We start from the raw sequence: 25512 nt of genomic DNA on the forward strand, positions 1-25512 counted from the left end.
GCATGTGGCAGGACACAAATAACGCATACAGTACATCATCCTCTCAAAATCAGTATTATACAGGTGCACCGGCGCCGCAGGGAGTCCCACTTCAGTTCTATGCGCCCAGCCCCGTCAACAGCAGTTTCTACACCGGATCACGCTCCAGTCTCGAGGGAACTGTCGGTGCTCAGGGATCAATAGCTCAACAGGGGGCTCCGCCGGGATACGGAGGCAATATCCAAGCTGCAGGAGGCTGGTGGACTGCCTTTGGGACGGGTGGCTTCGAGGGCGAGCCGCCATTGCTGGAAGGTGCCGTGAGCCTCATTCTAATTTTCTATTGACATCTTATTTGCGTGTAGAATTGGGGATCAATTTCTCGCATATCCGCGCGAAGTCCCTGACCGTGCTCAATCCCTTGCGGCGAGTGGATGAGCACATCATGGATGATGCTGACCTGGCAGGACCCCTACTTTTCTTCCTCTGTTTCGGCACATTCCTATTGTTTGTGAGTTGCTCTCTATGCATGACCTATATGCAGCTTGTCTGAGCGCACTTTCCGTGTGGTCGTTCAATTCAGTCCGGAAAACCTCAGTTCGGCTACATTTATGGGGTCGGCCTGCTAGGCTCTGCATCCATCTACACATTACTGAATTTGATGTCAGAGAAAGGGATCGATGCATACCGCGTTGTGTCGGTACTAGGGTATTGTCTACTGCCTATGGTTGGGGTTGGTGCATCAAGCATCATGGTTACGCTCGAGTACGTTTGCCTCATTTTGTCAGGATAATCTTACTCAACCACCAAACAGCGGATCACTGGGCTACATTTTGTCAGTATTATCGATTCTGTGGTGCACGTATGCAGCATCAGGAATCTTCGTGGCTGTGTTACGGATGTCAGATCAGCGATTTTTGGTTGCATATCCGGTTGGTCTACTGTATGGGTGCTTCGCACTCCTTAGTGTATTCAATGTCGGTGGCTCCGGTTCAAAGTAATCAACCGATTTCATGCTGACAGAACATTACATACAATATGGACGATGTATAGGAAACAAACATCAAGTGGATTAGGGATAATAATCCATATACTGATCCACATATATTGTACCGTACGCGTCGCAATCATCCAGAGTACGCCGTCTGTACTATAAACATATCATAAGTTATATACTCCTTTTATCTTAAACGTCCGTTTTGATATCTTGATTAGAATCTAACTGCTTGCTATAGATCTTAAGTAAAGCCTTCATGATCTCCTCAGTAGGCAACGTGGCATATTCGTGCACGTATTGTGGCAGCGAATCCTCTAGACTGAACCCTGCCTTTTTCATGAAGAACGGATGCATAACATCTGGAGTGGCTTCCCCTAGTTGTCTCATAGTGAGTCGCTCAATGGACCGCTCGCGTGGCTCGTACGTTAGGCCGAGTGATTTGGCAGGTAGTGGTGGGGGTAGGTCTGATCCAATGGACGTTGGCAGCGCCATCAGCTTCGATGTAGAGGATGGATTGAATGCAGGCTTAGAGGGCGAGACTGGAGAAGATAATGATACGTGATCGTCGTTTGTGGATGTTCCCAAACCATTCGACGCGGTAACAGTGTCAAGAGTTTCGGGTCGCAAGGAAATTGAGTCGTTCCCTCGTTTGCGCTGGAATGTCTGTTGTGTGAAGCCGTTCGCTGCGCCGCGGATGTCGCCTGCTAACTGCACCTGCTCCATCTCCCTAGCGAACGTCTTGCGAAGCGAAGTGAGCCAAGCATATAGAGACATGTTTAAACTGATGTAAATATCTTCCGTATCTTTCGTGCCCTTCTTGACGCTAAATCTACTGCTGAAATCGTATCTGAGGACTCTCTTGCCTCCTTGTGCAGTTTCCTCGCTTCGCATCTGTATATCCATGGTTGGTAGCCCGAATATAATCGCCTCGGGGGCATCCTTGACTAAATTTGATAGCCATTGCTTGATCCCATCGGCGTTCTCTTTCGCAACTAGCGCATGATTTAGTTGACTGATCCTCGAAGTCATGATGGATGAGAAGGACAGTCGCAGGTCACGTCTTGCAGGCAAGGCGTTAGTCTCAACCAAACGGTCGAGACGAGCGTGGACGTCATGTCCAATAAACTGAGCCAACTCCAGGTCACGCATTGAACGAGGGAAAACAATTAACTGCAGTAAGTTGAGTCTGAGGCTCATGCGCTGGCCAACGGTATATGTTAAACCAGCCTCTTCCTTCAAGCGGTTGCGAGTGGAAGTGAGCATTGCATTTGCCACAGCCGATAATGGATTGTCTGGTTTGGGGGAGCTTGCAACCCTGAAAGCTTTCGACTCACGGCCAGCGCCTTCGCGCTGATTGTCCAATGTCATCCTGAACTTATGGGCGTAAGAAACGAGCTTTGGGATAGTGCCAACGTTCATAATTATGACCACGTCCGACCCGGAAACGGTGAATGCCACATCGACATGCCGGTCTTCTGGTGAAACTTGTGTTGAAATCGCAGACCAATCGTCGTAAATCTTTACCTCGATAGGTTCCGCCCTAGATTATAGGCATCCGTCGGTTAGAAATCTACATTCAAGCAAATTAGGCACACCTGTATTGAATCAGTCTCTGGAACTCAGATTCCAATTCAATGCTGAACACTCCAGTGGTTATGACAAGATCCAACATTTTGTTCCCCGAGGCGCAACCGGGAATGCCGCCGAAGTTGCGCATGGACTGGAAGCGAAAATCGGGGGCCGATATCTTGCCTGACACGTTGCCTGACGCCACCATAGCTAGCTGGGATATGGTCAAGGTGAGCTCTGAGAAAGCGTCGCATATTTTTGTCCTGACAAGCATATCGTCAACATTGAGGTGTATAAGGCTGATAGATTGTCCAAGATCCGCGGCCAAGTGAATCTGACGGAAGCGAAGGATAACAGCCGTTGTAAGTTCCTGATGTGAGCTGCGGGCAATACTTTGCCCTGTAGATTTCGTTGCATTGGGAGTACCTGGGATCGCGACATTCCGACTGCTGAAAACTGGGATACGATCCAGCCAAACTGCTTTGAAACATAATACATCCTGTAGGCGGGAAAAGCGTATGCTGCCTGAGAACTCTGTGTCTACTACTACAGAGATGGAACTTGAGATTTTCTCTCGACCGGGTCCAGTTTTCGCGAAGGTCAGGTTGAAAGCCAAATTGCGTGCGTCAAGTCTGACACAATCCTCGCTCAAAAAACCATGCTTGAGGCCAATGGTTAGGCCGCCCACAGAGCCTGAGAACGTCACACGGCGAGCACCAGGAGCAATATCAACAATGAAACCGCCACTGTCCCAATGGAGTCCGGCAATGACGTTGACATCAGGCTGGCAGGTCAACTCCAGCTTGGACTGATCGATTCGGAGGCTCAGGCTAATCTTCGTACCTGACATGGCATCATCCAAACTGTCCGTTATGTCACTTGCAGTCGCAGAAGGAAGGGTTTCGTGACTTCTGAATGGAGAGGACAGTGAATCCGGTCGGCTGCTTTGTCTCATGCGATCTTCGATGCGAGTAACGAGGTCGGTGAGAAATGAGAGAAGTGTGGGTCGTAACGTATTTTGGCTGGAGTGAATTGTGCTCTTAAACATCAAAGTTGACAATTCAGACTCGTGATATGATCCAGTCAACTTCCTGAAAGCCGACATTGCTCGGTATTCTCCCCAAACAGAGACCACAGGGAGATCGAAGGTCTCAGCCTCAATTTCTCCATGAGCTTGAGCAACAAAGGTGTGAGTGGAGGTTGGCGTCCTGATTCGCGATGAATCGTGCTTGTACCTCCCGCTATGCATTCGAAGACGCCCACTAGCGAATTTGAACGACAAGAGGACGTTGGAAGTCGGCAGCGACTCGAATTGAGGCTGTATTTGCCTAGATTCCGATTTTGTATCACTTTCGCGATCTCCGACTTGCGGACGAGATATGTTACTTGTCAAGCGGTCCATACGGTCCACACCCTGGTGGTAAACATCGATGAGTGAGAAGACATAGTCGGCGATCGAAGAATCCATATCCAACACAAATCCGCTTACGTCCGCACCAATGCGAATGCGGCGTGATGCAGAAGATCGCTCGGAACGAAGATTAGCTGTCATCTCGGGGTAGAGCAATCTGTTCCGAGTATTATGACTATCGCCAGCAAAATCAGTTGGAATTGACTGCCTAAACCTACAAAATAGGCACTGTCTTGAGATATCAATCTATGAAGATGATGCAGAGAGCATACCGAGGAACAAACTGAAAAGCGAATCCGTGCATAGTAGCTTGTCCGCTCTCACCATGCTGTGCGCCAAAGGACAGTGATTTGATGGAAAACAGGAAGGCTCGAACTGCAGGAGCAACATCTTGACCCCCTGATCGATTCATTCGGAGTGAGGGGCTGGCTGCCAATGGGAAAGCTACGCCAATATTCTTGATAGTCGAAGAAATGGTGTATCGATCTATCCAGGAAAATCTTGGACGCTGGCTCTCGCCAACCTTGACGTCGAATGATCGCATTATGCTTTTCGTCTTCTCTTTGAACCGTGCAAGCTCGTCAGCACGATCTGCTTGCCGCAACAAAACCTCACCCTAACGAGCGTCAGTGTCAACCCGACTCGATCTACTCTGCTACACTAACCTGTAGGTGGTCAACAAAGTCATCAAGTTCACCTATCGATGTCGGCTGCATGACGGCGTGGACTTTAGTAATTGCGAACTGCAGGCTTTGTCCCCGGGGAGTCGTGGCTTGATGCCTCATTTTGACCAAGAAGTCGATGGTAACGAAAGCTGACCGGTGACCTCTCTCCAAAGCAACTCGTTCCCCTGCCCGTGTGGCGAGAGATAGCGCTAGATCAGACAATTGAATGTGCCAGGCTAATCCAAGCTGATTTTCTATACTGCCGCTAATGTCGTTACATTCCAAGAGGACTGTCGAGGAATGCCCTTCGAGGCCGATTTGAAAGCCTTTCATCCTTGCAAAGGCGCTGATCTTCATTGTGTTGGTTGCGGCCAGACCAGGTCCTGGTACAGAGCCCATTGATCGTTTTGAACTCGTTTGCTCGATCAGATGAAGGAGATCATTGAAATCCTGACCTGACTTCTGTTGGACGGAGAGGATAATGTCCCAATCAGATGGCTTAACCATAATGTGAAAGAATTCCACCGATACCAAACCCTGGAAGCCCGATTCATCATATTGACCCTTGAGGGCAAGAACGGGCAGTTCCAGCTGAATGCGTACATCCGATGCTTCGTGCGACTTCGTCTCATCACGAGAGACAATTTCAGCGAGATGTGGCCCCATTTGCAAACCAAAGGTACACCTGCGTCCTTGATGGAATTTGACAGAAGATGTCAGGTAGGCGGTAGCCCTCTTAACATTCCAGGAAAGCCACGTGCCCAGCATGATTTGTAGATTGATGCGTAGTGATGAGAGTGAGATGTGTACTTGGATGTAGGGGGTGGCTCCACGTTGAGATATTCTGAACGAGGGTGAGCCCGGCTTGTCAGATCCTAGCTCCGATACCAAGGTTTGAAAAGCAGTTTCAATACCAGGAAGGTAGTCAGCTCTCCATTCTTCCACAAAGCGGTATGTACGCAGCACGCTGCGAGGCACGTTAAGCTCCACCTGGTCAACACCGAGGACTATTTCCAATCTAGAGATAAGTTGCCACTCCTGAAGGACTACAAGGCTGATCTTGCTCCTTCGAATGATGAGTGAAGCAAGTGTTTTCTGCTCCACTGTTCGACAACATTCCTTGGTAGCACAAACACGAAAGGCAGTTTCGTCTAAAATGGCCGAGAAGTTTGTTGAGTTACGCCCTTCTGTGGCTAGAGCGTCCTTGTGCAAGGAAGTATATGCGACCCCAAGACCAGAAATGCTGAATTCAAGTGCCAATTTGTCTGCTGCTGCCCTAAACGTCAGAGATTTGACGGATAATGCAGCTTCAAAATAGCCGATAGCGGTTGGAATTTTATGTCTGTTTGGGAGGTTCAAGGGCGATTTTGTTTCTGACGCGGTCTCATCAGTTGCTGCCAGAGCGGACGAGTATCGCCTATTCATCCGCACGACCACTTCGAAAAAGGATATGAGCCTAGGATAGATGTCGAGAGCTAGGGAGTCCAAGGAGATCGACAATATGATATGTCGGATAGTGGGGTGCTCTTCGTCATGGAGTGAAAGAGTGGGAGGAGTCCGTTTCGTGTTAGATGGCGACAGATGAAGAACTGCTGGAGACTTGAATTGTATTTTGGAAGCAAGGGGTCCAAGGTAGAGCTTGCTCTCAGTACAACTAGCTCCGCCTGCATCATGCCGAATGGATACCGATAACTTTCCTGCTTGCAAAATGACAATGTCGATAGGGGGTTGACCGTGAATCTGTCCGTCCTGCGCAAGTTCAGTAGCAGCGTTACTGAAGAGCTTGTTCAGGAGCGATCGACCGGATGGATTCGCCGCATCCTCGTCTAGGCCGTGGCTCAGGTACTGGGTATCGACCAAGAGTATGATGTCCTGAACAGTGATCTCAGGCGGGGTTTCAAGTTGATAGTTCACTATGGCCTGACGTTCTGAAGGGTCTAGATATCGGAGACAGTTACGCAAATGAACGAGGAGCTTGAAAGCATTATCTTTCCGCAATCTGTCCGGTAAGCCCTTCTGTACAAGATAGGAGGGTTGAATGGCAGACAAAGGGTCGATAAATGTTCTTTGGCGGGAACAGGCCAAAATTTCATGCATAAGTCGTTTGTCCAGAGCAGGGATATGGGAGGAAATCTTGTCCTTGGTGTTTATCATTGCTCTATAAAGCTGCAGGGTAACAACAGCGGTTGCGAGGGTTAGCTCTGGGGTGGCATGATCTACGGTCGTGGACAGCTGGCCTAACGATAGAGTCAGTTTCTTTTCGGTGAGATTGAATACACTGCGTCCTAAAGAGATCTGACACGTCGGGACAGCAGCACCAGACTCTGTCCACGGAACTTTGAGGCCTAGATATGATTTGAGGCTGAACGAGAAATCTTCTATCGACGAGGAAAATGTGCCTTGGGTCTGACCCTTGCTATGTTGAACAAACTTTGCACTGACGTGGCAGCCTTCCAAGGCCAGTGTCGTAGTTGTCTTCGGGATTTCTCGAGCTCGTGATCGGCTGCCCTCCTTGGTGGAAGTCGACCGCGTGATGGCTTGCGTAAGGCTCACACGCACAGAGGACATCAAAAAATCGAGCACCGTGATCTGACTTGGTGGGTCGTTGCCTTCTGTATCGGACAAAGACATGTATTTTGCCAATAGCATGTCTATGCGAAGCTCTGGACCTAGCCGCTGTAATTTTAAACGATTAGAAAAAACACTGTTCCGAAAGGTTGAACCAAGAATCATACGTTGCGCTTCACGTCTTCAACAACTTCATTCACGAACAAGAGGACTAACGGCGTCAACCAGATATTAACACCATCCTCGCAAAGGAAGCGAGCAACAGATGCATGGGTATTGCGATCCGCAGGTTCCCTCATCGCGTGAAGATCGATATCATAATGCGATGTCCTTCTGTGCACGGAAGACGAAGTCATATGAGTCATCCGCTGAACTCTAGGATTTGGAGTCTAAGGTGACACATTAGTTGAGCTCCTACTCGCAAACATGATATGCGTACTCGACAAAGTGAGAAAGGTGAACCGTCCCATAATGAAGGCTGCCGTAGAGTTGATTCCTTGTAGTGGCAGGTCACGTCCAGATATTGTAGCACCGATGGCCAAGGCCCATCAGGTGAAATATCTGAAATCCGTTAAGTTTAAGGCAGACGGAACAGCTTACTGACTTACCCTCTATGCCACATGAATCGTCACTATTCCAATCGGAATCGGCGGAATCAGTGAGATCATCATCGTCAGATTCCTCTCCGCTGAATGCACTCTCGTCTTCGCCATACCAATCTGTATGAGACGAACGTATTGGGCGAGAATTACTGCATATTTTCGTCAGTATAGTCGGTGCAGAGGCACGCATAGCACTTACGCTAGGCGAGCATCACGATCGGCCTCTGAAACACCCTCGTCTCCGTCGGATTCATATTGACGACTCGCTGATAAATACTCATTGAGTGGCATCAATTTTCTCTTGGCCAGACGATCCATGATACCAGAGTGACCGACCCTCCTCGCATGCGATCTGGATGAAACGCGGAGCTGAGGAAGATATAGGTCGTTATCTAGCAAACCACGTCCTGGACATTTATTATGAACACGTAAATAATGTACCTATGATTATGGTCCTTACCTGACGGGACTTTATCATTCGAAGGGTCTAGCCTTTGCGGGGAATACAGAACCTTAGCACGACCGGTGAGCTTGTCTTGGCTGGTGACGAACTCGGTTTGGGCGCGAGCACTGTCTTGCCATCCCGGGGGAGCCACGTATATATCCAGCTTGGCGTCAAACTGAATCCTTGCTACCTCGCACCAGGTATACGATAGCTGTTTCGTAGTGACCAAAGCCTTGAGCGTTGCACTAGGTAGACGAAAGCTGAGTACTTTCCGATGGCACTGGCCTGGGAGGTCATTACTATCGAAGCGACATCCACGCGGCAAAATAATTTCTACCGCTGAGTGCTCCGTTAGACAAATAACATTCACTGAATCGAAAGTGACCTTCAAGAATGTAACTACATATACTTGGATCAGTCCACTCTCATAAACAAGTACAGAGCGCACTCACCGTCTGGATACGTAGGCACCACAAATTCTCTTGCGGGCGCGTTGAGTGGGTCAGTATAATTCAGACTGAAGGAAGTTCCTAGTGCCGAAAGCAACTGGCACTGGTAAGTGGATAAAGCAGTTTTGACGTTGCTAACGTGGATTTCCCAAATGCACACATAAGTGGAAGTCTGAGGCTGGGGACCAAATAACCTGTTCGCAGTTATACCCAACGCTGATGCGGGCGTGAATAAGCGTGTGAGATTACTCATATTAGACTTACAATCAATAACAATGACGTCCTTGTTCCTCTGAGAAGACTTGCGATCCGAGCGGACGTTGGTTAGCCAATGATCTTCAAGATAGCCTTGCAACGTGCCAACGTTCAAGGACATGTCTACTCGAGACAGTACTCAGTTTCACGTCATGGCGAGTTATGGACACCTCTCACCCATATAGTAGTCATTTGTTCTAAGCCCCACTTGCAAGTCCGGGAGGCTCAGCACCAGACAAGAACCCAAATCTGCCGGCCCAACTTTAGCCTGCGCGGGGCTATGCGCTTCATAACCCGGAAGCCCTATTGGGAGTATGATAAAGCCTCCATCTACACTGAGATTTAGCTCCAATTCCATGGAGTTAGACTAGTTTAGCGCAAGATATCAGAAGTTGGATCGTATATGACCTTCCCAATGGCCAAAAACACACCTTTCCCAGTCTGTATTGCAGCTCGATCGGATCTCCAATAGGCTGCCCCTTTTTCCGTTTCTCAAGATACTCATACAAAGTGCTAAAATGAGTGAAGGAGCCAAAATAGTTGTCGCGAAGGATTAGGAAGTGTCTGATGGTCCAGCCAAATGCCTTGAAGACCACATCACGAGCCTAAATTATTCCAATCAGCGTCCCCTATCACAAGTAAACGCATAAGCAACCAGCTGGATGTACCTTGAAATCAAGCCTGAGATGGTCCATGTTCTCATGGCGTACTTCTGCATGATACCGGTATGACGCATCCAAGCTGACCAAACCTATCCTTCCTATCTCGGTGCGATCTGGTACGGGGTACAAGGTATAGGAGTTCCAGCGCGGTAATGTAAGGCTAATGACAGCATTCGGAGCCTCAATACCGAAAGATACAGTCGTCGCTTCTGGCCGATATCGCAGGGATGGAAGGCGAGCGTTGATTGAGAGGTACGTTCCGCACAACTTCAACAAGGCTAATATCAGAGAATCAGAATAATCCGACAAGTATGGGAATAAAAACGTGCCGTTCTCCTCCTTGATGAGTGGCTTATCAATAATGTTGTGGTCATTCACGTACATGTTGAGTTCGTAATTGTGCAAGTCGAGCTCCACAGTATACAGCATCGGGATAAATCGAAAGTAGTCAACTGGGGGCCCCGAACTCCAGTCTTTTCCTAAGTCGGTAAGCATGTTCATATGATCTCTGAGGAGGTATAAGTCCGTTTGACGAAGCGACACAGCAAACGCCCATTGCCTCTCGCCATTCCACTGAAGGGGAGAAGGTAGATGACACCGGACCTATTCCATCTATGTGTTAGCATCACAGGTGGGATCAGAATGAGCCCAAATACCCTGCAAGACTCCGCAGAAACCAACCGAATATCATTAAGGCTCGACGTGACGGTTACAGTATCAAGGTGTACCTCCAGAATCGGCTGATAACCAGAAGGACTGACCACCATGGGCAAAATGTAACTGATGGTAGAACTATCGCCAGCTTTGATGTGAATTGAAGCGGCTTCCCTTCTGCGCGGTCTATTTGGTACATGAACTTTGCCATCCCATTGCCAATCCTGTTGAGATTGAGTGTGTAACAGGGCTGAGAAACGTTAGGGGTCGCTCTCACTTTAGAAGCTTCTCGAAAAGGAATATGTAGCGTAACACCTTCTCGCAACTCTACGAAGACTTTGAGGCCAGTCCACATCCGTGTATCTCCAGGTTTGAGACGCGCCGCTGGCTCTAAATCGTGAAATGTCGGCGGAAAGAAGCAATGCTGCAAAATCACCCTAAATTCACATAAGAAAGGCAGGTATAGAATATTGAACTGGCCACAGGCTTACCTCTGGCGGTCCGCCCAAGGGCCATAGCGTAGAAACCCGCCCCTCACAACAAAATCCACGCCCCACTCTGGCGGAAGGTCACCATTCCCAATGTCAAAAGGATCTGAGCCCTCGGAGTTGGTAGGCGGTTGTAAGGGTTCATATGGGACGACCCCGACTACATCAGCATAATACAGGATCTCAAGTATAGGTGCTTCGAGGATCTTGCGTTCGATCGCATACTCTAGCGTGGAAAAATCTATTCCGAGAGGAGTCTCGTCGTCCAAACTCTTTGGCATTTTACGCCAACTCCATGGTGTAGACGGATGTGTAACTGACACAGATGGATAACCGAAGAACTGGCGCAGATATCTGCCAAGTTTACCGAGTCGCGAGCGAGGCATTGCGGCAGCCCATAACTCCAGACGATTCCAAAGTTTCTCAAATGAGTCAAAGGAGACATAAGTTGATTGCCTCAGGGGTAGGCTGCGTGATTCCCTGATTTGTTCCTCGATTTTGACGCCGACAGTTCTCATTGTCTCCTGGTAGTCAGAGTTCTCAACATAATAGACGGAGGCATTGCGAAAGTTGAGATTGAGGAGTTGCTTATACAAGTCAAATTTTGATCTTGCCTATAAGTAAAGGACGCTACAGTTACTCTCCGCATCACTGGATGCCAACTCACTGAACAAACCTGTACGATGCCGTATGTCCCCTCGGCTTTACTATACTGGGCGACCAGAAGACTTGGTGTAGACGCATTTCCACAAATGATGGCGCCCTTGGTGACCTCAATCCCCATGGGAAGGAGATTCTTGGGATCGAAGTTGGGCGCCTGGAGCTTAATCCAGTTGACCGCACGTTTGATAAAGCTCGGCGATTTCTGATAGATGGAAGACACCAAAGATATGGTAGGGCCGGTAGTTGCTGCCGAAACCGATTATCCCCGAGCTCGTAAGCAAGATTTGCACAAGAACCACAAAATATTTGCACTCACCATCGGGCGCTGCAGACGTCTTACTGAATATCTTGCGAAGTGCATCTCTAGCATCCAAGTTAGGTGCAGCAGGTGTAGGGGCTGGAGTGGGGGGAAGATCGTCTCCCATCTGGGCTACAATATTGTCATACGCTGCAGTTCTGTTATATATGAACCATTCAAACCCCTGCAACGACATGTGGACTCGACATGACAGAGGAAGACGCTCCTTCTCTGGAGGACAAAGTGAATAAGTATATGGATGCATGTTCATACAGATGGCGTCATACGACTTAGATCTTCGCCTATTACTTGGGCATGACTGAGGTCCTCCTCCGCTGCGGGCCTGCGTATCCAATACCTCCAGCTTATCATACCCTTAACGACCTTGATGGTCTGGTTGCTAGAATGATATCGCAAATCCTTGAATAGGATGCGTCCCGTTAGGATCGAGAAATGTATAGAGCCTACGATCCAATAATTAACAGTAGACACCTGCAAACGTAGGAACATACCAATATCCACCCATATGCTAGACTCCGCCTGGTTCCAGAATGCAAGTCGGAAGACGAGCCCTAAAAGAAATGCTACGAAACGGTTCCAGAAGAACAAGTAAAGAACCAATGCGACAATGATGCATATCAGCGTCACAAGAAGTACAATGTTCAGCATGCTGTATAGCAAGTTGAAGATAGTCACTGGATCACGGTTACCGTCTGATTTTGACTAGGGCCGGTCTCAGTGTAGCGGCGGAGACATTCACGACCCAGACGAAGCACAGTAGTAGGAGCTGTCAATGTTGGAGGACAGGGTAGTAAGCTAAAGTTTACGACAAAGGAAGCCAGACAGCCTCAGAATTGCGCCTTCTTGCACTATATTTCGAATTGGCTGAGGAGACTTGGCTGGAAAACTTGAGGAGAACCTGAGGGAGTCGGCTTCAAGTCGCGAGCCGAGTAACGCGAATGAAATCACATGACCGCACTCACACCAATTGCGAGACCCCGGGACCCGACTCCCGAGGACTTGAAGCTTGACTAGTGACTAGCTGACTCTTTGCCTCCGAATCCACCTTTCAAGCATGCAGCCGCAGTCATTGACCAGCCTCACACCCTTGCGTCGACTAGCTCTACATTCGACTAGCACTTGTTCGGTGCAGGCTTCGGCTTACGGCAAGTGCATATTGGCAACTTATACGGATATCAAGCAAGATGCTTGCAAGGAAGAGTTTTCTAGGTTTGGGGCATGTCTACGGGAAGCAGTGCGTCGTTAGAGTGCCATGCTTGTCGTGTTTAGTTGAAGAACGCGTTGAACGCGTATAGATGAGACGCAAATGATATTGCGCTTACTACCCCAATTGGGATGATAGCTTCTCGAAGAATCAGGTCAGTGTACATTAAAATTGAGTTGAAGAAAGCGTGTCAGCTTATGGTATTGTACTCCAGGACTCAGCGCAGATATATAAGTATAGTAATTACGCGTCCGACTCAGACTCCAATGCACCCGGTATATCCTGCCTGTCCCCCGTGCCATCCTCCGCCGTCTGTACCGGTTCTGTGCCCGTTTCCGTAGCTCGAGCGCGTGTGACGAGCTGCTGCCTGGCCCGTAGTATGACTTGCAAGCTTCTCGAGATTCTCCAAGGCGCCGTTGTATTTGGAAGGGGTAACAATTCATTCAGTGCAGACTCGCGTGTGGGAGGGGGTGTAGGAGGATGCCTTAGACGATTCCATAAGATGGATGGTCGAAGGTCAATGATGTATTGTGACCCGAGATGTATGGGCTCGGGGCCCTTGACCATCGAATCTGTGGATGTGGCCAGCAGTGGGGATATTGGTGTAGCGGGGAGCGGAAGAAGGGGGTCGGGGGTGTCTGGTGGCACGGCAGCTGAGAGAGACGTCTCAAATGCAATCGTAGTGAGCAGCATGTTGAGGAATATGATGGTGAAGTCGAGCGATACAAGTTGCAACCTCGATGGCGCATGTGCTGATCGTGTGATTGCGGCACAAGCGGGAATATATCAATCAAACGATATATACAATATGATAGAGCGCACCCATTCCGATGAAGTCGAGGATAATGGACCTTCCCTGCGCCGCGCCTTCCTGCGTGTGTGACCACAGCGCACCGACATTGAAGAGCACGACGAGGCCGAACCAGAAGCGCAGGGAACGACCGGAGTCAATGTTGCGGGGCCTGGCGAAGTGAAATTGGGATATGACTCTGCAAAGGTAGATCCATATAGAGGGGGAAAGGAGGAAGGAGAGGGCGTGCAACTGGTACAGGAGGGACTCCAGCTGCGAGTGAGAGGTGAGAGTGTGGATGAGTTGGCAGAAGGCAGACATACGGAAGATATGATATGCTTTCGTTGGCCGTCATGCTTATGCATGTCATCTATGTCCGTCTTATCTCGAGGATTGCTGGCGGAGCGCGGACGACGGCCGAGGACGCTCACAGCGGCGAGAATAGCAAGAAGCAGAGACGGGTGCGCCTGCGCCTAAGCTTGCAGCGGTCGTTTGGTGGTGCTTGAGCCGTGGCCGGGGTCCCAGACGCGTCGCGTCTCGCGTGGATCGAGGCTCGCGACAACGCCGTCCACAACCTCCTCGACGATGACCAGGAAACGCGCTGCCCCAGCACGGCCGACGGTCAACCCTCGTCCTTTCGCCCGTGGCTCGCTCCCCGATCTTTTTGCTCGACAGTCTTCCCAGTCTGCCCCGCCTTCGTCCCCGCCGGGCTCAGACCCCCTTGGCCGAGCGTCAAGGTCGGGGAGTAATAAGACCATGGGCAATGCCCCTGTTTCAAACAGGCGGAAGAAAGTCGACGCTCCTCCGCGCTCTGATCAGGAGGTTATTGTCATTCAAAGCTCTTCTGAAGCCACTCACATCACTATCTCCTCCGATAATCCCTCACACATATCTATATCTAGTGACTCCGTGGCTCCTGTTCCACAAAAATTTCGGCCCACTGCTACCTATCCCTCAAAAATCGCGCCTAGCGCTGTCGTGCCTGCGACTTCGCCGCCAGCTGCAAGCATCTCCACCGAGACATCGCTTTTGCCTTCTACTTCTCAATTACGGTCGGACCTGTCCCTGGAGCGCGCTCGCCGTCGTTCTCCTTATAAACTGAAGTCGCCTCGGAAGCGAATACTAGAGTCTGACAGTGACAACGGGCACACACTGGGCGAATTTCGTGTTCCGAGGGTACCTCCGTCCTCAAAAGGGATTTCCCCTCTAGACCCGAATTCGTCGCCGTTGCGCAGACCCTGTAGTAAATTATCCACATCAAAGGAATGCGCACTCCCGTCTCCCAGCGACAGCGGTAAAGGTAAAGAGCTTGCTTCTCCCAAACGTGCACGTCTTTCTCCTCCCTATGACCTCGATCCTAACCCGCTGAGCTCCGGCCATGAAGCGGATGTAGAAGAACTTATCCCAAGCAGCCAGTCGGACGAACAGGAATTGTCTCTTCCTGTCGTGGTCAAGAAGAAAAATCCTGCAGAAATCAAGGACTCTGTAGAGAGGTGGAGGAAACAAGCCATGATTCACCCTTCAAGTCAACAATGTTCCCCTGAATCACTCGGCACAGATTTGGACCCACTTGACCACGATGTTCGACATCATGGAGATGGTGCTGCTATGGATGTTAACATTCCACTGGGACCTCCATGTTTTCCAGGCAGCGCATACCCCAGTCTACATATAACAGCGGGCGAAATACCCAATGTACCTCATTCTGAAACTGAGGTCAGTTTGCAGTTAGGCGAGTGTAGTTCTGTGTCAACGTTGTCATCACGGCGCATAGATCCTACAACATCTGTTGCTTCTTCCGTTGTCGTCTCCGCTCGGAATACACCTAAGGAAACTCGTTCAGAGTTTTTTCATTCGCCTACCGAGCTTCGTCAAATCACGCCTCCGATGTCGAGTGACTCTCCTCTTCCCGTGACTCCGAAAATTCTAGACCCTGAGACGAAAACGGCGAAGATTATAGCAGACATCAAGGCCAAAGTTCTTGCTGCGGCGCGTTCGAGTCCTGAAGAAGAACCAGTTGATCTGAAAGAAATTGAGGACAGCAGCGATGACTCGGATTTAGAGTCGATGGATAAACTCTTTGTACTTGTCAAAGGTAAAGGGAAAGCGTGCGTAGAGCGATAGTCCTTTATCAAAGCCCCGACTGACTTTGTGATACTACAGTGTGGATCAATCTCCCCTCAGAAAAGTTGGATCGGTCAGCTCGCCGCTTGCTAACTTAGATAGCTCCCGGGCATCGAAGAAGGGTTCTCCACGGTACAATATGCGTCGGCGCTCACCGTCCAAGCACAATACCATGACTGAGGAGAAATTGCCTGCGCTATTTAGCCTTCATACTTCATCCACACATAGAGTATCTAGGAAAAACGATCCTTTGGACGCGCTGCTTAGGGAGAAGCGGCTTGCGGACAAGCGCGGTAATGGTGTAAACGCCCTTCGCATCGCTGAAGCTACCGTCGCGTCCTCATCGAAAGAGAAGGAAAAGATGGTGTTAGACTTTGATGACGATAATCCTTCGGATGTGGATCCTGCATGGGCGGACGAGCGTGCCGCCATGGAGGTTGTTCGACAAGGGGCGCAAGGTCTCAAACTGAAGTCCTCCAGTCCACAACCTATGACAGATACCGACATTGACGGGAGCGACAGTGAGGAGACTGACGAACTGGATGAGAAGGATTATGAGAAGATGCTTGGTGAAAAGGGAGGAGAGAAGTTCGCCCCTATTTTGGTCAAAGATCGCAAGAACAGAATTGCGAAAGGAAAAAAAAGGCGGATACCGCGGCTCCTGGGAATGCCATTTTGGGAGGTTTCTGGGGAAGAGCAGCATGGCGAAGCTATGCAGGTCGACAGCCTCCCATCCCTCCCTCTAGACCAAAGCAAAGTCAATGGACATCCATTACTTGACGTTTTGTACAACATCGTAGTCGCGGGTGGTGCGTACGCCTTGAAGCCTTGTGCTTGTCTGCCGTGCTTATATATACTCAGACAAAACCAGGTTGACTTCCTTATTGAAGTCGAAATTCCTTGCATGTTTAGAACCCCAGCACTTCTGCGCACTGCTGCCCTGGCTGTTTGAAATAGGCAAGTACCTTTTTGAGAGGAGATCATGTCGAAATTTAACATCATTTGTTTTGCTATTATCAAAGCTATGTGCCCTGAAGAACCCTTCAGCGGACCCGCCTACCAGCTGGTACTGTTTTGGTGTGACTGCACGACCTTCGAGGAAACTTCAGTGAGACTTTTCGATCCCATGATCCCCAATATCCTCGCTAGTCTAGGAAGTCAAGCTGCGGTCCTGGAAGCTGCAGGCTGGACGGTGCGGATGACTGGAAAACGAATATATGAGCCTGTTGAGAGAAAAGTCGCCGTCGATCGCCTCGTATCTCTGGTCAGCAAATTGGCACGGTGAGCTGCAGTCCATGATTTATTTTTGTTTCGTACTGACATTGTTTCCTCAGGTGTGGTGTAGTATCTCTTCACGATGCACCCGACTTCATGCTCTCAATGTTCTTCATTGCTCTGGATCGATCAACCTCTGCCGAATTGAGGTCACACATCATTGTTGCCATCGAATTGCTTGGGCAGACGCTGTCGGGTAGTGGCGACGGTCCTATTGACATAGTAAGTCTCAGGAATCAGGCATCGGTTATCGCACCCTTTTTAAACAAATCTCGCTTCTCTTGCAGGAGGTTTCTGTGTGCTCTAAAATCTTACAATTTGCGAAAGACTTGAGCCCTCTCAATCGTGCATATCTTTTGTCTTTGATGCCTGGTGGATGTCCATCCACCGGCCGTATCGTACGGTGGCTTGCGAACTGCTTACTCCTCAACACCGATATGCCCTCTCCGGTAAGTGCTAGTGGCAGGGAGTTCTGAGAGATGTATGGGAACTTAGATTGTTATATCTTCAGGCCTCGTATAAGTCGTTGCCTCCGCTCTCACCTATCGTCGACTTGCTATCACCACCAACTGGCTCCGGTGATCTCTTTGATATTATAGGCAACTTGGAGACGGTTAACTACTACGACGATCTTGTCTGCCATATCGACATACTTAGCAAAGTCTTAAATGACGTCGAAGCGTATGTGGCGCTGGAGAACGGCATTCGCTTAGAAGCTGCTTCGACCGAGGTTGCTGAGTCAGAAAGTACCTCTCCCCAGAAGGGCTCGAGCTCGAGGGAAGCGCCTCCTACACGGCTAGAACAGATCAAGGCTGTGCTTGATGGATTGCATGGCAAGATTGGTACGCTACCTTACTCAATGTTTTAACCAACGTTCGTCGCCTAATTTTTCTGCATTCAGTGGACACCCGGGCTGCTCACCTGGACCGCTCACGCGCGAAGGCGGCCTTACAGCGGTTGTCCTTCCGTTTGTATTATCAGAGAACAGCTAGCCTCCGCTCAGGCAAGCCTCGAAATCTACACGGTTATTTCGGACAGTCGAGAAAGTAAACAGCAGCAGCCAAGACCGCAGATGACGTGCTTTTTAGTGGCGGTATTCTACATTCACTTGGATACGGACATAGTATTCACATAACTTAGTAGTTCGCATGATGCTACTGCATCTCGTTATATACCATTTACGATATATTTGTTAAGCACAACAGCACACATACTTTCAGCCACAGACGACAGGAACTGTATCGTTATTTAATACATCTCCCTTTTTTTATACGACTATGACCCAGTCTTCAAAAGAACTGAAGGTTCACCGAACGTCGCGTCTGTCTTTCTTTTCTTGCTTCTGACCAGTCCCGCCTCGCTCTCCTGGTCAGATTCATTGAGGTCCAGTTCAATATCCCACACTGGACTGGGCGGCCGTTTTCTACTCCCTGGACTCAGTAAAGATTGTAGAGCATTATGGTGTTCAATTGCAGGTCCTGCCTCTACATCGGGAGACGAATGGTCATTGAGGTCAAGCCCGATGTCCCATAAGGGGCTCGGATCCCTAGCTCGTCGTGAAACGACAACGGCAGGCTCGGTCGATGTTACATCCGGCTGCTGTTGTTTTCCTTTCCCTTTGTCGCTGTTTGCTCCAGCCTGGCGCTGCGAAGACAAGGTGCTTGTTGCGCTATTCCGGAAGGGCTTCTCGAACGCATCTACAATTCTTCTAGCTTTGACTTGTCCAAAACCTGGCATTTTTTGTAGCTGGTCAGACGATGCCCTTGCAATGTCAGCAAAACTCTGCCGCGCAGATAGTTCAGAGTAGAGTACGGAATTAAAGGGTATAATACCCACGCCTAATGATGTTCGCAAAGTTTCTACGTCAGTTTTGTTGACCTTGCTGATGGAAGTCAGGGCAGTTCGTAGCATCGAATAGTAATCTTTGTCTACACGTTCCTTGATCATGTCTGGCGGCTTGTGTTCGAACTGCTTGTATGTGGATAGGTAGAAACCAGCTTCTTCGGCACTGTAAGTGACCAATAGTTGGGATCAACGTATGCATGAGAACGAGGCAACATACTTCCAAGCCACCATGATCGTCATGTTGTTGATGAGGCAAACCTAAGCATCTACATCTGTAAATATATCTCTAGAGAGGGCTGTCACACAAACCTTGGTGAGCTCCCTGATAGGCTCCTGGTGTTCACTCTGCAACTATCAATATGCATAGTGATCTAATTAACACCACTCACCACATCACACATGAGCAAAAGAATTCGGAGGTTGTACGAACGCCCCAATCGCTCAATGCGCTGATGGATGTATTCTGGATGCAACCGATGATATCGTAAACTGTCACCAGAAATGAGATACGAATGGGCGTAGACTCGAAGACCGACGACTCACCTCAAGAACAACACACCCGTCGTCCTTCCAACCTGATAATCCGCAACAATATCGCCGAACTCCTTCCCTATATTCCTGACGGATTCCAATATCGGATTGCCGCGCTATACGCGTTCAACACCTCCTGATATCGGAGCAAGCGAGAAGGAATCTACCTGACAAGAATTTACGATGATGCTATTTCCCAGACTGGGCTGAACAACGGGTGGTTTGGATGCATTTGCTGTCGACAAACTTGACCGACCCGAGACTGCCTCGCCGGAGGTGGAGGCTGTAGTAGACATTGTACGCAGTGAGCGCCCGCGCGCCACTTAGAGCCTGAGGCCTGAGGCCTTGAGGTCTGAGACCCGAGATTTTAGCTATCGAGCACTGCAGCTGTCATGCCCGCTGGAAACTGCGAGCGCATGCACCCCAGTTACAAATGCAAATTGAATGTTACTCCAAACTGAAGGAGCAATTGTGGCTACTGGCAGAGTCACCACGAATGCAATAATAATGCCCCCAAAATGCTTGGTATCTCATACTGTACGGCGTTGCGGTATATATCAGAATAAATCAACTAGTCCCCTTCTTGGGGAAATTACAGCAGTGACTTTCCCTTCAAACCCAAGTAGATCCCCCCCGGTCGTCGCTACGAGGTCCTCCTCACCAGGAATAGTCTTGACGCCAAGCAGATCTTCGATGTTTGACGACGCAAGGGCGAAGGCATCTGCTTTGGTGAAGATATCTGGAGCCCCGATATACGCCTAGATCGGTGCATCGTTAGCATGGCCTAGCCGCATACATGAGCGTGCTGAACAAATGTCACATACCCATGTGGCGTCGAAGCGCAGGTTGCGTACGGCCCATGTGTTCATGGAGGAGATACCATTCACACCTTGCGGACCCAGGCCGACTTTAACCTTGTGCCTCGCCAGTTCTGCGACTGCACTATATTGGGTGACGGGTGTCCCGGGCAAGCTGTCAAGACGGTTAACATTTAGCATCCAGCATACATCAGGTGCAACGTACGTGCGCCTGTGATCCCAGTCGTACGGCTATAGGAAGACGTCGTTCCATTGGAAGCTTCGATTAGATGCAGGCATGGTTACGCATCAATTGGAAGACATACGTAGGATCTTGCAGGTGTTAAGATCACACCAATATTAGCTTCGCTGAGCTCCTTTGCGAGCAGGTGGGCTTCGGTAGCGCCCGCTATGGTCATCTTTAAAGCAGTGCCCGTACTTGCCTCCACTTCACGCTTGAGGCTGATCAAAGTCGCAATGATATCTGCACTGTTCACATCAATTACAAGCGGAAGTGTGCCCTACTCCAACTATATCAGCGGTGTGGCGAGAGCCCAATGGAGTGGACGCACATTGACAACTTGTTGAAAGTACTTCGCGCCTTCTCCGACAGAGTGCAGGAGATACTGTCTCAATGTTGCTATTTGTGTACTGACACTTGGAGCGCCCTGGTGCGCAACTTGAATGTGCAAAGCAGTCACCTCCTGTACGATAGCACCCCTCTCAAGTTTGTGTGCAGACCCCAGCGCGAACCCAGCACTAAGACCACCGAGGAGGGAGGTACGCTCAGGCGCAGTGACCCCGACAGTGACCCCATGCCTATAAGCCAGCCTGTCGATCACAATAGTTAAGTGTTTAATGTCCGCCCACCTGTAAAATGAGATAGGCCTACAGTGCATCCCGCGTTCCGTACTGTAATGCGTCGATTGCTCTGGGCATGTACCCAGATCCTCCAGCTATAGACGGTACCTCCATCGTGAATGGGTCATAAGACACGCCCTCAGTGGTCGAAGACTCCATGGAAATTTCTTGAAGGCCGAGCGCAGAACCAAAAGAGACCAAGCCAGGTTGCAAGGAGCCTCCCTTGAGGTCGATGGCCTCAGCCTCTGGGTGAGTGACATACGAAGCGCACAGCACCGAACTGCCGGAGCAGACGATCCTACCATTCTCGGCTACAACTACGGTACCCTGCAGGTTGTCATTGTTGCTCATAGCAAACAAATCGACAACACCCTGGGCTGCGTCTTTCACCCAGACGTGTGTGACGTTCGTAAACACGACGATATCACTCGTCGACTGTGCAGCCTTCAGAGGCGGAAGACCGCTATGCCTGAGCGTCTCCACAGCCTCCTTGTCGAAATTGGGCGTTTTGGGGGCATGTTGATACGAAGCAGGCTTCTTGACAGTATGCGGCACACTAATTTGAGGAATACCATCAATGATGACCTGACTAGGCGTGGCACCTAACGACAAAGGGTGGCTGTCCCAGACGACAACATCTAGTGAACAGATGGAGATGAGAAGCGGGATACACCAGAATCTATCCAGAATCTATCTGGAAAGAACGAACCTGCATCGTAGCCTGATCGGCTGTTTGATCAGTAGCAGATCGTCTTCTACAAAGCATCAACACTTGCCTTCCTTCAGGAATCCAATGCGATGATCCAAACCCAATACAGTCGCAGGTGTGCTAATAACCGACGCCAATGCAATGTTCTCCGGAAGGCCATAGTAATGAGCCTGAGCTGCCTCGTTCAACAGATACCTTGATACGATTCCAGGATGGTCGGACTTCAAGCCGGCATGAAAACGTCAGAATCAAACATATCTTTTTTTTAAAAAATACCTACCTTCATAACCACTTGAATGTCACTGTCGGCGAGTATGCGAGGAGCATATTCAGAATGCCTGTAAGCCTCCCGCTTGTACCTGAATCGGATATTAGTCATGACCGATACAAATCATAACTCATTATTACCTCGAGAAAGCAGCGAACATAGCAATCGCAGGGGGATGATCTGTGGGTAACGTAAAGTAAGTACTGAAAGAGAAATACAATGGATATGAAAATACTACCATATGTTTTCTTCAATAATTCCGGAACGAGATAGGCTTCGTGAGCATGGTGGAATGCTGCAACAGGGAATTGAAACTCGTTGGACAACTATATAAAGACGTGAGATACGTTCAAATGCCATGTAGACACACGATGACATCCCACGTACTCGAACAAAGCTATCAAAATCGACTGCCTCATAGCAATGTGTTTGGACCTAGGATGAACTTTGTGAGTGTATTGCAAGGCTATATGGTGTGCATCGCGCACCTTGACTCTCCCCCTAAGAACATCGACTAATGCCTCCCACTGCAAGTCCTCCGGGAAAGTTCGGCCAGTGAGCGCTTGCCAGTTGCCGGCTAACGCATCCGAACAATACTCGTCCTGGGCGTGCTTGATCGTGCGAGCATGATCGTACCTAAAAACGTCGACCATCAGTGTGATGTCATTCATGGGCATGAAGGGCGAATAAGCACGCTTGACGGAAAGCCCAAGTTGTGTCCATGCGACTACCAGAATATACTCGAGCTAACGAGGAGTGGCGCAACAATTAGCCAATTTTGGAGTCGCCCCATTTCCGAGCGCCTTACCAGGGTTCTCTCCTAGTAAACATGTCGTAATGATTATAGTGTTATATTTCTGAAATCGACGGGTACATACCACAAGCGTGCCTGTCATTTTATTTCCGGTCAGTGGCTGTCCAAATGGTTCAAAAATCGGACACACTTAATATGCCTCCATCTCGGCCGCAGACTGGGATCCACAACAGAACCATTGATCGTGAACGGAGGCTCGAGCAGCATTGACGTCGGCGTACGATCTTTAGTGGGTCTGAGTTTGATTACGAATGCCTGCCCACCTGCACTGGGTATGTCTAGCATGCTCGTATATGACGAGTCAATGGAGGAACGAACCGATAGCATCAGCGGAGCCGGGGAGAATCAATGACGTGGTGACCCCACCGGACACCGTGTCCGCGAACCCTAGGGATATTCAGCCTACTCACCATCGAACGGTGCGGTGTGGGGACAGACCGTCATCGTGTGTATTAATAGCATCGAGAGAGCGGAGCCAGGGCAGAATGAGTCCGTTCATAGAGTTGACATCGGAGCTTCCGCTAAAAGTAGGCGACGGGTCGACGGCGAGATGAGAGTGTAGATCGACAATGCTGCACAGGATGCGTCAAGATAATCCTAGAACGAGAAAGTTCGAATGTGTTTGCATACCCAGGCGTAACCCATGCCCTAGTGAACGTGGTGCAATGTCATTAAAGGTAGATAGGATCTGACGCGTAACATACCCATGGACATCCAAAACGTAGACGTTGTCAGCATCGATGGACTCGTGAGTGACATAGCCCACGGCTTTTATGAGACCGTTGTCGATATAGAGATCGCCTTGAACGACTTCGAGACCCTGCACGCGACCGGTCCAGAGGGAAGCGTTGCGGATGAGGATCGGACGCGTCCCCGGCTGGAATCTGTCCGATTTGGTACGGTCAGCGAAGTCAGCGGGAGGTCCAGGCGTGGCCCGGAGCGCCTTGCACTTATGAATGATGTCTGCGGCGTGGAGAGGAACCGCCGATGGATGAGTCTCCGAGAGGATGGAAGACCGAATGCCGGTCGAAATGGACGCTAGCGACCAGAGGATGAGCAGGACAGCTGTAGCAAACCGGACTCTCTGGGGCAGAGAACGACGTGCATACGCCTGCTCCATGCTCGGCGATGTGGAAGTTATCGAGGCCCGTGCAGAACGCGATGGGACACGAGAGCGGAGGGGAAAATAATAGAAGGGCGTCGGTCGGTCAACGTCGGCGCCCGGGCTGCACTGAGTTAGCGCTCGCGACCCGGATTGGCTGCGCTATGTTTTCCGATATGGCTCTGGACCCGCATCAAGTCGAAGGAACATAGCGTCGCAATCGTATGGGCTTGCGGCAGACACGACCAGACAGTACAGGGGGACACGCCGTGCGGCACCGAGAAATCGAAGAGCACAAACGGCATGGAGAGAACAGCCTTCGACAAATATATTCTGGATAAGCACGGCGGCAGCTGTTGGGGCGTTCGCGGGCGATGATAGGGAGATGTGATGAACATGCTGCCAGGCTGGAGCCGCCAGCTGCGGAAGAGCGAGGAGAACGCGTGTGCCATAAGAGGGAGGACGCCGGGGACAGCCGAGAGGGAGGGGGCAGTGGACTCGGATAAAACCATCGCGCGTCCTGTTCAGCAACCTCGTCTCTCCTCTCCTTGGTGTCGGTCATCCCCTAGACTTGCAATTGATCTCATGAGTCGTATATGAACACCCCTCTCAGCCCCTAGCCTCCTCCTTCCGTCCTTGACAATCTTCCTCTCTCATCCGCACTGCCGGCAACAACAACATCAACAACAACAATAGACTTTTAGGTAATTCACAAACCTTCTTTGTCTTCCTCTTCGGTCAATCTCACCGATGTACAGGGATTTAAGTAGTGAGATCAGCACCCTCCCCCCCCTCTCCTCATTGCTTCCAACTCGCCCTTCATGTTCTTCTCTGTCGCCCGGCTGCGACTTTCCCTCCTCCCCGCCCTCTTCCTCTTCTCTTCTTTCGTCCGTGCCAGCCAGGAAGTTCTCTGTGCGTCCTGCTTCCCCTCCACATCCCTGCTCGCTTACTGACTTGACTTCTCAGTCGCGTCTTCCGTTTCTTATTGTGCACCCCCGGAGGAGATTCTCATAGACCAGCTAGACCTTACTTACTTCAGAGCTAACAGTTCCATCTTTTTCAACGTTTCCGCTGCCAGCGTCGTGAGTTATATAACCCCTCTTCGTCACCAACGTTATTTTTAACCCATTTGCCGCAGCTCGCAGATGTCAACGTGACTGCCAACCTCTATCTCAATGTCTATGGCATGCAGCCACTTAATACCACCATAGACCTGTGCAAGCTCTTCAACGGCATCATCTGCCCTCTTCCCCAGTACAACTTCACTGGTACTGACACTCTCACTATTCCCCCCAATTCTATCACAAACTCTATCCCCGGAATTGCATATGTTATCCCTGACTTGGAGGCATATGCCCAGCTCACTCTCATCGAAGTTGATACCAACCAAGTCAAAGCTTGTGTCCAGATCACCCTCTCCAACGGCTGGTCCATGCGCCAATACGCTGTCGAATGGACAACAGCGGCTA

At 49.9% G+C, this 25512-nt stretch overlaps 6 protein-coding genes across 6 annotated transcripts; 3 read left to right on the forward strand and 3 right to left on the reverse strand.

The window, feature by feature from the left end:
* Nucleotides 1-2: 2 nt before the first annotated feature.
* FIBRA_05725 (uncharacterized protein) lies at nucleotides 3-769 on the forward strand (the record flags this gene model as incomplete). The annotated part of the gene is made up of 3 exons (XM_012327481.1): nucleotides 3-291; nucleotides 342-487; nucleotides 560-769. The coding sequence occupies 3 exons, from the start codon at nucleotides 3-5 to the stop codon at nucleotides 767-769; spliced, it is 645 nt and encodes a 214-aa protein (XP_012182871.1).
* Nucleotides 770-1162: 393 nt separating this feature from the next.
* On the reverse strand, nucleotides 1163-12371 carry FIBRA_05726 (uncharacterized protein; the record flags this gene model as incomplete). The annotated part of the gene is made up of 21 exons (XM_012327482.1): nucleotides 1163-2513; nucleotides 2569-4167; nucleotides 4226-4569; nucleotides 4619-7294; nucleotides 7354-7575; nucleotides 7626-7747; nucleotides 7795-7937; nucleotides 7988-8195; nucleotides 8249-8632; nucleotides 8686-8898; nucleotides 8947-9060; nucleotides 9115-9304; nucleotides 9369-9542; nucleotides 9606-10202; nucleotides 10256-10477; nucleotides 10531-10690; nucleotides 10745-11355; nucleotides 11418-11650; nucleotides 11721-11933; nucleotides 11990-12166; nucleotides 12215-12371. 21 exons carry the CDS (start codon nucleotides 12369-12371, stop codon nucleotides 1163-1165), a joined length of 10110 nt encoding a protein of 3369 aa, XP_012182872.1.
* A 799-nt stretch (nucleotides 12372-13170) lies between these two features.
* On the reverse strand, nucleotides 13171-14038 carry FIBRA_05727 (uncharacterized protein; the record flags this gene model as incomplete). The annotated part of the gene is made up of 2 exons (XM_012327483.1): nucleotides 13171-13679; nucleotides 13750-14038. 2 exons carry the CDS (start codon nucleotides 14036-14038, stop codon nucleotides 13171-13173), a joined length of 798 nt encoding a protein of 265 aa, XP_012182873.1.
* Nucleotides 14039-14302: 264 nt separating this feature from the next.
* Nucleotides 14303-16793, forward strand: FIBRA_05728 (uncharacterized protein; the record flags this gene model as incomplete). Its single annotated transcript, XM_012327484.1, has 3 exons — nucleotides 14303-15825; nucleotides 15881-16654; nucleotides 16703-16793. 3 exons carry the CDS (start codon nucleotides 14303-14305, stop codon nucleotides 16791-16793), a joined length of 2388 nt encoding a protein of 795 aa, XP_012182874.1.
* A 30-nt stretch (nucleotides 16794-16823) lies between these two features.
* Nucleotides 16824-18166, forward strand: FIBRA_05729 (uncharacterized protein; the record flags this gene model as incomplete). The annotated part of the gene is made up of 5 exons (XM_012327485.1): nucleotides 16824-17122; nucleotides 17176-17338; nucleotides 17404-17565; nucleotides 17628-17958; nucleotides 18018-18166. 5 exons carry the CDS (start codon nucleotides 16824-16826, stop codon nucleotides 18164-18166), a joined length of 1104 nt encoding a protein of 367 aa, XP_012182875.1.
* A 225-nt stretch (nucleotides 18167-18391) lies between these two features.
* Nucleotides 18392-24061, reverse strand: FIBRA_05730 (uncharacterized protein; the record flags this gene model as incomplete). The annotated part of the gene is made up of 25 exons (XM_012327486.1): nucleotides 18392-19124; nucleotides 19179-19219; nucleotides 19271-19306; nucleotides 19351-19450; nucleotides 19505-19608; nucleotides 20089-20250; nucleotides 20317-20464; nucleotides 20516-20541; nucleotides 20616-20810; nucleotides 20862-21120; nucleotides 21182-21788; nucleotides 21860-21879; nucleotides 21923-22080; nucleotides 22140-22218; nucleotides 22268-22307; nucleotides 22363-22453; nucleotides 22515-22562; nucleotides 22616-22873; nucleotides 22936-22947; nucleotides 23006-23041; nucleotides 23110-23204; nucleotides 23260-23328; nucleotides 23380-23513; nucleotides 23572-23589; nucleotides 23646-24061. 25 exons carry the CDS (start codon nucleotides 24059-24061, stop codon nucleotides 18392-18394), a joined length of 3885 nt encoding a protein of 1294 aa, XP_012182876.1.
* Nucleotides 24062-25512: the final 1451 nt, after the last annotated feature.

The sequence above is a fragment of the Fibroporia radiculosa genome, assembly GCF_000313525.1.
Source record: "Fibroporia radiculosa TFFH 294 genomic supercontigs, scaffold5148, whole genome shotgun sequence".
Classification (NCBI taxonomy): Eukaryota; Fungi; Basidiomycota; class Agaricomycetes; order Polyporales; family Fibroporiaceae; genus Fibroporia; species Fibroporia radiculosa.